This window comes from Wyeomyia smithii, chromosome 3 (assembly GCF_029784165.1).
Source record: "Wyeomyia smithii strain HCP4-BCI-WySm-NY-G18 chromosome 3, ASM2978416v1, whole genome shotgun sequence".
Classification (NCBI taxonomy): Eukaryota; Metazoa; Arthropoda; class Insecta; order Diptera; family Culicidae; genus Wyeomyia; species Wyeomyia smithii.
The window spans coordinates 174,437,073-174,450,430 of NC_073696.1; the positions used below are offsets into that span (position 1 = coordinate 174,437,073).

At 36.7% G+C, this 13,358-nt stretch overlaps 1 protein-coding gene across 1 annotated transcript; it reads right to left on the minus strand.

Moving 5' to 3' along the window:
- Positions 1-2,630: 2,630 nt before the first annotated feature.
- On the minus strand, positions 2,631-4,586 carry LOC129731233 (dephospho-CoA kinase domain-containing protein). The gene is made up of 5 exons (XM_055691065.1): positions 4,387-4,586; positions 4,168-4,316; positions 3,670-3,964; positions 3,478-3,611; positions 2,631-3,419 (listed from the first exon to the last, which is right to left on the minus strand). The coding sequence occupies exons 2-5, from the start codon at positions 4,277-4,279 to the stop codon at positions 3,253-3,255; spliced, it is 708 nt and encodes a 235-aa protein (XP_055547040.1). The 5' UTR covers positions 4,280-4,316; positions 4,387-4,586; the 3' UTR covers positions 2,631-3,252.
- Positions 4,587-13,358: the final 8,772 nt, after the last annotated feature.

Genomic DNA, 13,358 nt, shown 5'->3' on the forward strand with positions numbered 1-13,358 from the left:
CAGAGTGGTCTAAAGACCATTTTTTCGAAAATGAGTTTTTTTGCATAAACCGCATCTACTCAAGAAACTAAAATTGGGAAATGAAGAAAATTTAAAAAAATCGCACTTTAAAACTGATTAATACCGTGTTGAAATTTCGTCCGAGACAGAATGGCCGTTCTGTTTCGGAACAGCGTGGTACATAAATCGGTGTAATACTATCATGTAATACGTATATAGAATATTACATGTGATAAGAACGTGTATAGCATATTACATGTGATAAGTAACATGTCACTTGTTTTGTACATGTCGCACGTGATATGTAACATATTACACGTAATGAAACACGAATAATGTAACATGTTAAATATTATGTAATATGTAACATGTTGTGTTACATGTAATGTTACACGTGACATTTTACATGTGACATGCTATATGTATCATATATCATGTGACACTTGCCACGTTGTACGAGTTACCGTCATTTTCTTTGTCATTTACCAGGTTTGTGTAAATAGACCACTCTGTTCCGAAACGAATCGAGGATTCCAGTGAATATATATATGAAGTCAGAGTGGTCTATGTACATTGGTGAGTTAAAATCACTTATTTTGCAAAGAAACTATTATTTTTTTGTATTCCCATGTTAAACCACTTCATAACCTTCGTATCAGAACATTTTGTTTGACAAAATCCGTTGAACAGAATTTTATTCAGAGATTTTTCGAAAATTGCTTCTCTTGAAAAATTTGCTCGATGGCACATAGACCACTCTGTTTCGCAACGGCTCATATTTCGACGAACATTCGGAACATGTATCGATTCACCGTAAGCCAGCAAGCATTGACATTTCATTTGCTGATGTTCTTGAAAATTTTGCCGAAAACTTGTAGAATATTTCGCTGACATTATCAGTTGTTGAATTCTCGGCAATAAAACTCAGTGTGTTCATGATTTTAGAATATAAACCAGCATTTGTAATAAGTTTATTTGTCCAACATTTTAAAAGTGGCTAGCCACTACGCTGCCGTTCTGCGCATATTTATCCCATGTTCCAAATCATGGCATCGAGAAAAACGATGTTAAAGTTTTACAATACTTTTACGCATTGCGTAAATGTGGCCAAAGCAAATTAGTTTTACCTTGCAATAGAGTTTTCAATAAATCTAGTTGAAGTGTTTTCGATTTAACACTCTTTTCCATAAAAATACCCACTGGGACAATAATGCCGAGAAATTTGCTTTCCAATAGGTAATTTATACGCATATCAGTCCCACCACGTACCTTCGATGTTTTCCAATACAAAGTTCGTACTGGGGATACAAAGCTGTTTAATCTTTCACGAAAATGATCACGCTAATCTTGTTGTCTTTATACGCAAGAGATGATAGTCGAGATGAAAGTTTAGTTATTTGAATAAGTATTAGATGACTTACCATCACAAAGAGGAATTGTTTTTAAGATTGCCCATTCCTATCATATTTCAACGTTGTTGGGCTTTTACCATTTTAGCTACACACAAAAGACAGTTCTTACAACTTCCAATTAGTATGAATCTCAAGCGTTTATCTTCTTAGTATCTTCCTCGAAAAGGAAAAGCATTCAGATGACAAACCAGCAAACAAGGTTCAGGTATCCCTAACAAAGATATGATCGTACCGCATTCAAATAATCAAGCAAAGTGATTTTCGGTACCGACTTTCTGAAATCCGTAATGTAGCCAAACGTTGTTAGGAAGTCTTTAGTGCTCTGTAGCACTTCCCAAGCTGTAAATATGGGAATTAGTGGTAAGTGGAATGCCGTGCCTGCTTCGCTGAAAGTAAATATTTTTTTCCGGACGACTCGAGTTGTATTTCATGTGAATCACCCATTTTGTGAACGAAAACGATGACGACATTCATATTAATACTAGAAATTGACATGAGTGCCAAACGAATTTTTTATCCCGTGAACCGGGACCTCGAATTTTTGGAGAAAGCCCTATGGTGGTAAATTTGATGTTTATTGTTTAATTTTTTTATTTCTCAACCCGTTATTAATCAATCATCTGTACAGTAACCCTTTCTATTTATTTGTTTCTTTTTTTAAATGTTGTGAAATTTTAAACATATATATATTCACCAACCTGAGCATTTTTGTTTTGGTATCATAAAAATAACTAAAAATCAAAATTCTTAATAGTATTTAATTTATTGGATATTATACGCAGTTGTTATCGGTGCAAATGTAGGAACACCTCGAAAAATGCTTGAAAGCAGTGTCGTCTGCAAAATATTTGCGAAACTAAAATTTTATGCCATTGCAGTATTGCACCAGCGCATAAAAATCCAGCAAATAAAAAACAATCATACACAGTTATTGTTCAACAGAGTACATGCACACCAACTACAAACAATAACTGAGGAATTTTACTGCCATTTGGAGAACGTTTTTTAGTTTACAATCGACTCATTCGGTTAGAATTAACATAATCAAGATAACAGGTACGTTTACTCGACGAAGTTGATCGAATAACAGAAGGTCAAGTTAATAGCGAAATGTAGCGAAAATATGCCCTTTAATTTTGCAGGCTTACAGCAGAGTCTAAGACCAAAGTATTTGTTTTTACAGATTTTCTACGCTACTACTTAATAAAACAAAGTTGATTTATTTTATCATTCGGCAACTTCAGTCGAAGTTAATTGAAAGAAAACTCATATATATTTAGCAAAATATCGCTGCTTATCAAGGATATAGCTTTGATTGCTTCAAATTTATCCATGCCAATGCCAATGTATGAATCTTTGATTCAGTTGGTCGTTCATTTAATATATCTGACGTGCTCTGAAATACCATTTGCACTCGACCAAAAAGCTGCAATGGCTAGTAATATTGACAACACATAATGACACAATGGAATGAATGCAGAAAAGAGTCCGAAGTGCTAGCTGTGACTTTCATGAAGAATTTTAATGCACTTGAAACATGATTTTGGTACTCAGTACTGGTTATCCAAAACATAAACAATGAATAGTTTCTGATCTTGTAACTATGCACAATGTTTATTTTAAGCATATACTGACTAGAATGCCTTTACTTCCAGATTAAATTTTTAACTATCAAAATCAGCATAGCATGCTCAATGCACAAAAAAGCAATACATACATACAAATAAAAAATATCCCGAACAAATGCTCATAAAATTTCATAATTTTAGATTGATTTAATCAATCCCGTGGGCTTCCGCCAATATGCATCATTTCTGCTGGACCTACTTTTTAATGAACATCAGTTGGCACTAATAAATTTATACTTATAATTTAAAATCAATGCTATACTAGAAAACAAAAAGGCAGCAGTTGCCAAAATGACACCTCGAATCTTCCAGTGCTGGTTGCTATCCTGCAGAACAGCTAAAATTTTTACCGTCTGTTCTTCTGTATCATGGAGTGTACCTGCAGTTGAATGTAATAATAACAATAATTTCGATATCAAAATAGTGATGACACCAACCTGAATTTTCAATTACAAAATGCGATTGACTACATTTTTGTTCAAGTGGCATTTGCTGTTTGATTCGCTTCTTTGCATCTGCTTCCGACAAATGATTTCGATCCATCAGTCTTGTAAGTTGAATATCCTCTTCGCTGTAAATATAATACCTACATTATTGTGTATTTTTTATGACAATACAATTGTACCAACCAGGTGACTGTTATTATCTTATGAATGTAATTTAGCATAATGCCAGTCTCAAATAGCAACGGAAGATCCATCACAACGAAATTATGCCCCATGAAAAAATATCGAAATACTTCCTTGTAAATAACTCGATGTATTTCAGGATGAGTTATTTCATTCAGTATTTTTCGCTTTTCTACACTATCAAAGATAATTTTTCCCAAAGCATCTCTGTCCAGTTCGCCACTATTTGCTTGGAATACGCTATCGCCAAACGCAGCCTTAATTTTGTACCATGCTGGTTTTCCAGGTTCGACCACTAAAAGATAATTTGACAGCTGATATGCAACATTTACTCTAACGCGTCCTTCTTAACTCAAAACACAATGTTAATTGCTTGAGCTGTAAAATATATAGCTTCGAACAAGTGTGAGCTGTTTTTGTATACCTACTAGCGATATTAAATAATACTAAAAAGCAACATTCAAGCCAAATGCTAAGAACATTTGGCACTTTACATACCAAGTCTTGCAATTGCATCGGCATCGATAACTGGAATTCCACTATCGCGAAAAACCTTTGATACCGTACTTTTGCCCGTGGCAATCCCTCCGGTCAGTCCAACGAGAAACATAATCCTCGCAATCCTGAACTAGAGAGGAAAGCTTTCACTACCATAAGCAAAAGATCTGAATTAGTTGAAGGACACCTCACAATGATAAAGTGCAATTTGATAACAACCTTGTGGACTAAAACACTGTAGTGAAAAATTGACACCGCAGAAGAGCTTGACTTTTAGAGATCGAGTATGAAGTAACTATTAAACTCGGATATTTCAATTTTGTGTAATAAATGCAAGAACAAAAATAATCAACAAAACCGCACGTAAAGTATTTCAATTCGCATTTGCGGACTAGCATTGGCCGATATCGTATCGATACTTACGGTATCGATACCTTGGGCCCTAAATATCGCTATTTTTTATCGATGCAAGCGACTTCGATATCGAGCTGGATCGATACTTTCACCCCGATATTTTTTCGATACTGAAATACAAATTGTCTAACGGAAAAGCCTTGTAGGGGTGCGCGGATATGATCCATCGCGTTAAAGTCTTTTACAAACAGTGCAGAAATTTGGTTTATGCTCTTTTTGTAAAAGACACCAACAGGATTGAATATACCCGCTCATTTCTAAGGCGGTTTTTCAATGCTGCCGCATTTGGTAATACTGTCTGTGCAGTGCAAAATCGTAAGCGCCGAGTTTTTGCAAAAAGGCAGGCAATAAATAAGAACCCAGGATTATCATGCTGCCCTATATTTCAAATAAGGACGCAGACGCGCGTATGCTATTGCATTGATTTGTGTGTGTGACATATAATTCTGTCACCACTGTCCCATTCTGGTACCATTAGTCTATTGACCGCAGGGATACAAAATATGCAGATTTGTCTTCAAAACGCAGATTTTTAGAGTCGGTGTGCAGATTTTTATTGATTCGCAGATAATTATATTTTTTCCAGAGTCTCTGCAAATTTTTGTCAGAGTTTCTTAATATTTACGCAGACTTTCTCAACATCTGTGAAAATTTTTGCAGACTTTTGCCTGCGTGAACGTATTTTTCAAATCACAGACAAATTTTTTTCAGACTTCAAGCAAATTTTGTCTGTTTTTTGAATAATTGCTTACATTTTTCAAAAACACCTGGCATCTCTGATATTCCGTAATTAGTAATGGGAAACTTATCGATACTTATCGATAATATCGATAAATGCTGGGTATCGATATTATCGTTAATTTTTTGGCATTAACGATAATTATCGATATTATAAGGGTGAGCACAAGTCAGTGCGGCTGGTTACTGGATAGTCAGCCTATACACCAGAGAGACGCCGAGACACTCACCGTTAAGGCAACTGTCAACATCAAAACGGGCGATCTGTATAATTTTGCATTGCCGTTATCCGTTTTGATGTTGACAGTTGCCTTAACGGTGAATGTCTCGTCATTTCTCTAATATATAGGTTCACTATTACTGGAGGAGACCCAAAAAAAAGGAGAACTCACCTACCCTACCCCAGGAGTTGCTTTTGTCGCTAGGTATTTGTTGGGTGCTGCTATTCTACAAGATTTAGCATTGTTGGGGGAGGTGTGAAGGTTCGCCCCGGGTGTCACTGAGTTTTTGAGGAATAATGGTAACTAGAAAGGTATTTATAGTTTTTAGTTTCCTAAGAACAGATGAATTCGACAACTTAGTACTGGAGAACTTTAAAAAAATATCCAAACATTTTGCACCATCTCATAAAAAGTAATGACACGACATTGTGATAAAATGCATTTTGTTTGGCTTGCCAACTCTTATACTATGATGGACATGCATAGCGACAGTCTATTGGTAATTCTCTGGTAATTGTTAAGTTTAACTTGGAACTGTTTAAGTTTAAAGTATCTGTTACCCAACAAACAATTTTTAGTTCCACTAAAAATCCAAATCAACGAAATTGTTGCGCCAAAAAAAGTATCCTGATTTATACAGAGGATAGACAAAATAATTAAGATAAATAAAATTCTCTCGAATTACAAATGGCCAGAACTTTACGAAAAATGGATCAATTTTGATAACCGGTTTCATTTCACTGGAAAACAGTATTATATTAGTATTACTTGGGAACTTGGTGTGACCAACCTACACCGAAAATGTTTCGGATTTCAAGAGTGTGTGTCAAAGTGTACATTTTTGCAACGCGTAGAACGTTTAAGGTAACTAAATTGTCTATCTAAAATATTTCATTTAAAAAAAATCTGAGATCACCGATATTTTCTAAAATCATTTTTTGTTTTTAAAATTATATTTTTTTCAGAGTAGGATCTTAAACTCATTTTTTTATATTTTTGATGGAAAGTTCAGATAATTTTTACTATATATATATTTTACTATAAATAACCTTTTAGAGAAAATCCGCGTGAAAATAATCTGACCTTTTTAAATGTTAATCCAGATAAATTTTCAAACGCAAAGTTTGCAAAGTTGCTTAGTTTAATAAGACCTACACACCCACAATGTTCGATTGAATTCTGCTAGAGTGCTGCAAGCTCAAAGAAAATTAGTACCCAACAGGGAAAACACTGCCAAAATCAACACCCATACTTAATAAATTCATACCTCGATGATTCCTTGGCGAATTTTCAATCTTTGGCTACCAATGAACCCGAAATAAATTCTGATTATTGACAACATATAAACCTAAGTGAAACAGAATGTCAGAAAAAGTTCTACGCGTTGCAAAAATGTACACTTTGGCACACACTCCGGAAATCCGAAACATTTCCAGTGACCCTTGGTCACGTCCAGTTCTCAAGTAATTCTAGGAAACTAGTACAGTTTTCCAGTAAAATGAAACCTGTTTTGTCAGAATTGATTCATTTTTCGTGATGTTTTGGCCATTTAAAAATTGACAGAATTTTGCCTACTTCAATTATTTCCCTTATTATACAACCTTCAAAATGAACTTCGGCTTGAAACTACTCAGGGGGGATTTACTGCTGTCAAAATTCATATATGTGTGCGTTATCGCAGATCAACTCTGGTCCATGAAGTTTGTTGGTCCATGACGTTTGAAAGATTTCCTGTGTGGCGAGGAAAGTTCATGATTTTCAGCTAATTGCAGACTGCTGCCACCAAATTTCACTACGCAACGCAGTATGAATAAAAGTTTTCCGCGATTTCTAGAGTTTTGTTAAAAAAGAACGTTACAATTCTACTGAATTTTACTTCAATCAAAACGACAAAAACCAAAACAACCGGACGCCTTGTTGCCAAATAAGCCGGTCACGGTTACACGATATTTGACAGATAGATTCCCCCTGAAACTACTCCATAGAAAGCATTCCTGGCGTAAAACCCGAAGACTTTCCAAAACAAACTGTTTAACTCGTCCGGTTGTTTGAATTCATTCGCATTATCGTAAGATTTGTCATTCATTTGCGGCAATTTTGTTTGCGGCAATTTGACAGTTAGCCATTCTGTATAGGCCATTACTGTCTCTGTTTTTAACAAATTTATATAGCAAAATTGCATTTATCGAATAACGTTTGCGGTACAAGAATGGACAAAAATTGCTGATTTTTAATGGGTTTACCATTAATCGAACTGACGAAACTACTCATGCATCACCAAACATAGTAACCCATGAGTTAGCAAAAAAAATTTGACAGCTCTATCAGTCAAACTCTCACTGTGATGGCGAAAAAAGTGAAGCTACTCCGTTCAGAAGTGTGCGCGTTCAAAGAACGGTACCCCGCCGCGTCAAAAACGGACATCGTGCGGCACTTTGTGGACGCCGGGTATGCCGGTTCTGGCATCTACAACATCTTGACACTATTGGACAACGATCAGAGCATCGAAAGAAAGCCCGGTTCCGGACGGCCAACGACCCTGAGCGACAAGAAGCTTCAACCGATGCTGAAGAAGAAGACCGAGGGAAAAGTGGCTAAATCGCTCCGTGCACTTGGCCGAGAGGTTGGTGCATGCTCTAAAACGGTGAAAAAGTATCTGGAGAACATGGACATACATGCAGGAAGCGGTAGTCCCGTCCACTGGTCTCGGAGCTGCAGGCAATGACGCAGCGACAGCGGTTGAATAAGATGGTCAAGTCGATTTTCCCGGCGAATCGCGACGTGGCAGTGGTGATGAACGACTAGACCTGTCTCACCCTGAATGACAACGACTAGCGGGGCTCTTCGTATTTTACCTCCCCGAAGGAAGTGAGCACCGAGGTAAAGTTTATTTCACAGACCAAGTTCCCCAAGAAGGTGCGGCTGTGGCTGACAATCAGCGAGAAAGGGATGTTAAAGTTGCTCTTCTTTCGCCCCGGGCTGGCCGTGAACGGGGAAATTTATAGTACGAAGTTCATTAAGAAATACCATAAGCACGAAGACACGGTGTTCTGGCCAGATTTGACGTCGGCCAACTACTCGAAGCGATCGTTGGAGGAGATGGAGCGGCTGAATATCGATGTGGTACCGGAATCGACGAATCCGCCCAATGTCCCCCACCTGCTTCCCATCGAGAATTTCTGGGCAAACTTTAAGCGCAAGATCTATTCCAACAATTTTGTCGCGAAAACGGAGAAGGAATTAATAAAAAACGAAGAAAGAGCCAAAAAACATGGCTACACTCATGTTTTCGTCCGCCATGGCGAATGTTCCGGATAACTGCTGGAAGGCCGCACGCAAGGACGTAATATTTTTTTGCGAGGAAGCTAATATGATATCCTTCCATGGGAAATTTATCCAACTCAATTATCTGTCATAGTTTTTTTTTCATCACCATCTGAAATAGTTTTTTTTTCATCACCATCTGAATTTTTTTTTACCGCAAACGTTAGCTGTCAGATTATCGATACTTATCGATAATATCGATAGAAGCCCCGGTATTATCGATTGTTATCGATGTCCATTCTGCGCGATATTTCCCATCACTATCCGTAATAATGATCAAGAAGATATGGTAATTTTTCATAGACCTGTTTCAAGTAGCAGGCAGAGTATCGATACAGCTGGTATCGATGCTCCTCCCTCGATATCGACCAAGCATCGATACCACCATGGAAAAATTATCGATACTCGAGTATCGACACTTCTACAATTTCTGGCCAATGCTATTGCGGACTGTTGCTGAACAGGGTTGTTAATAGGGATGGGCGATACTAGCATCGATACCAACGGTATTTAATTATTTTTATTCTTCTCATTCACGTTTCCATTTCTGATACTATATTCTCCTCAATGTCACGCATCATGCAAATCGTTTCTTTATCCAGTTTCAGTTGTTTTAGTTTCTATTGTGAAGGACGATTGGTGTGACCCTCGTAACATTCAATACGCAACGGTTGCATTTGATTCAGGCTTACCAAAATTGCATTCGAGTCAACTCTAAACCAACTGGAGATCACTACTAGTTCTTTTTGGTTTTCTGGTGCTTCGATAGGAGCTGTTTCAAATCGAAATGGTTTGTAACGCTGTCTCGAAACGTTGTACTGAAAGCATGAAACTTGACCAACGATTACTTGTGCACTCAATCTGAAAAAGCACCAATCTCCGATAGTGATTGTGTTGTAAATTCCCAGTCCTCTGTGAACATCTGTTAGTTCGTTATTGGTTCTTATGTATCGTCTCAATCGATCCGGGCTTATCCTGGCTGGCTGCTTCCTAAACATCCATAACAAAGTCGATATTTTTACCACTGCAATTTGTCCATTTAACTTTTTCATTTTGACAAACTTTTCTTTGTTCTTTAAAATATCTGGAAACCGACAGATCAATTCAATCAAAACACACAAAAATAGTAATCTTACCGTATTGATCAGAATAATCTTTTAAATCTTTATCGTAATCAAGATTTTTGAAAAGGTCGTTGATATCAATTATTTCCTCAAAGCGTTCTGCACCATCCCTATTAGAGTCAGCAAAGTCCTCTTCATTACATCTTTCGAGTTCCTTTTCCTGATCACCTATCTGATCAGAATTTACTTCTTCTGTTAGTATTACGGGTTGAATATTACACGTGGCAGAAAGATCACATTGAATTCCGATTGAATTCAAATCTGTCATTGCATCAAATTTTGCTGATTCAATTACATCTATTATATCTATATCTACAGGCATTTCCGATGGCACGTAACACATTTTGGTTTTCTGACATTTTTCAAAAGGTAGCATTGATTCAGATTGAAGTAGAAAATCTACCCTTTTGACGCGCTGCAACGCCTGCATAACTGAAAAATTGACGTAGAACTCATTGATCTTAGTTTTCTGAAGAATGACTCATTCCACTGGCTATTGAAAAAAGTAGGTAGAAACACATGTGGGCACTCGTTTTGACGACAGTAATTAATAATTTTTATCAACTCATGCGCGTTCAATTCAAAGCAGAATAATGAGTTCAGTGTCACAAAATTATCCTCAACAGATAATTTGCTTTGAATCAACCAGCTGTGCCAAAACCTTAAAAAGAATACTGCATACCATATTCGAAAAACTCTCTCCAAAACTTCTAGATTGTTATCTATGAAGGAAGAAACAATATATCTCAAAAGTTTCAAAAATAATACGGTACTGTCACTTTGCGCAACATGCATTTTCAAAGCATCGGTGACTCGTTCATCGATCATTTTTTCAACAATTTTGAAGTTCATCCGATCTGCCGTGGTAATTTCACCTATTGACAATCCATGTTCTGATATAGGACGATTTTGCACAAGAATGCACAAATGGCCAACTATGGCAATATAATTTCCTGTAAAATAAATTATGTTAAGGAACGATAAACATCCAAGTTTTTCACAAATACCAATTCGATGGGCTTTTCCAATATGCAGAAATCGGTTTTTCAACTCTCCCCCCAATATGAACAGTATCCTGCACACAAAACGGAGGTCCTGTTTGTTTACTTTTTAAAAATGATGTGTAATCATTAGGAATTCCACCATCCGTCGCAGATCCCAAACCGGAAAGTATTTTCATACCGCGATAATACATTGATGCACCATCAGATGAACAACCAAGGTTAATAATACCATGCTTAGCTAATTCGGCAGTAATATACCGTACGTGAGTTACATATGCTTCTGCTTTCATTGATTTTCCGACGCCGTAGGCTGTTAGACAAAATGAAGCTGAGTTTAATGACAGACTCGTACACATTATGACATTAAGATCAGTAGCTGGCTGCTGTTCCAATGCCTGTTCTTTGACATCTTTTGCAGAAAAAACTTGAGATTTGGTCAATATTGGCATTCCCGTTGCTATATGTTCTTTATATATATTTCCAATGATTCTTCTCGCTTTGGAATCGTATTCTACTTTACTTGTAATAGCCGTTGCATCTTCAGAAATCCATACGTCCTAAGGTTCCGGAAAAGATGTTTTATATCCAAACTCTGACACTATTTCTAACTCTTCAGTAGTCAAACTGGTTGGTTCTAATCCAAGCTCTGGAGATGGGCCAACTGTTGAAACATAGAGTTAAAATAAATTAGCTTTCACTTCAGCAATAAGGATGCTTGAATACAAAGTATCGGTGTTTCTATCGAATTAATGTAGTGTTCTAGGATACAACAGCAAAACTAAATTTGTACTGACTCGATCGAATTAGATTTGATCGAAAATACGATACTCCGTATTCAAGAAAAAAAAACTATAGTTGTCTAAGTAAATATAGCAACTGAAACTGCAAAGCACACGCTGCTAAAAATGTACCTTTTATCAAGGACTTTGACTTTTTTGATGTTTTACAGGCAGACTTTCCAAGCTGCCCGGAGGAGGAATGCAACAACTGTTCCAGCCGTGCTTATTTAGAATTTTTGCTGATTGAAACCTTGGGTAGTGGTTTGTGAACAGTGTTGTAATGTTTTATGAAATTCGCAGTTGTAACTTGGAAAGTTTCCCCAGTAGTGTAACTGTAAAATAACTTTACAACCTTTTCTGGTTGACAAAATGGACATATTGCACCAAATTTTCGCAGTCCCACTCCAGGTATATCTTTTATAATAAAATCTGTTTCGACTATTGAAGAATGCTCCTTCAATCCACTCGTTCGTACAAATTGAGTCAGCCGCTGCTTAAAACGCAAAACAATTTTTTCCACAAGAGTATCACACATTGGATGAATATTTCCTGATTTTTTTGTATGGGTTCCGTTATTTGTATGGGGAAATGTTGGCTTTTGCAATTTTTTAATTAAAGTGCACCAGTCGTTATTTTGCACAAATACTTGATATCCATTTATGGCAGCTCGGTGCCCCGGAAGTAGGTTGAAATTTTTCTCGAGATCAGCAAGATCGGTGTCCGTAATCGATCGAAGTGCTATGTAACTATCATAGCCAGTGTTAGTTAGAAACATCCGCACAGCCTCCGGTACAGGTCCTTGAATTTCTTAAACATCCCATATAGAAGTAGCGCTATTGGTTGTCATCGAACCGTGCTTTTTATCCTGGTTCATTTTACTGTGCGAAAATAAAAATTGGTCATCATACATTCAAAGTCACAAATAAATTATTAATCACCGTATATATCCAACTAGGAAGAAACTATTCAAATTTCTAGTATAACCATCAACGTTTTAAAAATAATAACAACAAATAATATTTATGAAAAAACCTATCTATGAAAAAAAAACGGTCCACAATCCACGTTGTATGCATTTTAACGGTCTCAAACAAGCTAACACTACAAGTTACTGAAAAGCGACGAACACTTTTTTCCCTATATGACTTCATGCTGAGTAAAGAGTTGCGTCATTATAAGTATTACACACAACGTGAATGAGCATTCAAGTTCGGGCTACTCTTGCTTTTGACAATCCTTATGAGAATTTGCGTAGATGCGAACAGTCGTGAAAATCTCTTTCACCTTCGTTTGCGTGAAGTGCATCTTTGTGAGGTCAATATTATGTATGTAATCAGGTGCGGGGATCAAACACAGAGAACAGACATTCATGTTCATATAAAGAAATTTGAAAATCGTGTGTAAAAATTTGAGTCAAAATACGTTAATACACTAACGACATCTGTCTTATGGTGCCCCAGTTACACTGCATAAATATTACTGTATCGATATTTTATCGATATCAGTGCTTGGTTTGTAAGTAACAAAAGCGCCACATAGCGGGAGCATTACCACTTAGTGGTAAATGACGGTTGCAAGTTTTACACA

Coding starts and splice junctions, on each gene's coding strand:
- LOC129731233 (XM_055691065.1), bottom strand. CDS start 4,279: ATGTTTCTCGTTGGACTGACCGGAGGGATTGCCACGGGCAAAAGTACG. Junction 3,612..3,669: donor AAGATAATAACAGTCACCTG/GTTGGTACAATT, acceptor TTATATTTACAG/CGAAGAGGATATTCAACTTA. Junction 3,420..3,477: donor TTTTGTAATTGAAAATTCAG/GTTGGTGTCATC, acceptor ATTCAACTGCAG/GTACACTCCATGATACAGAA.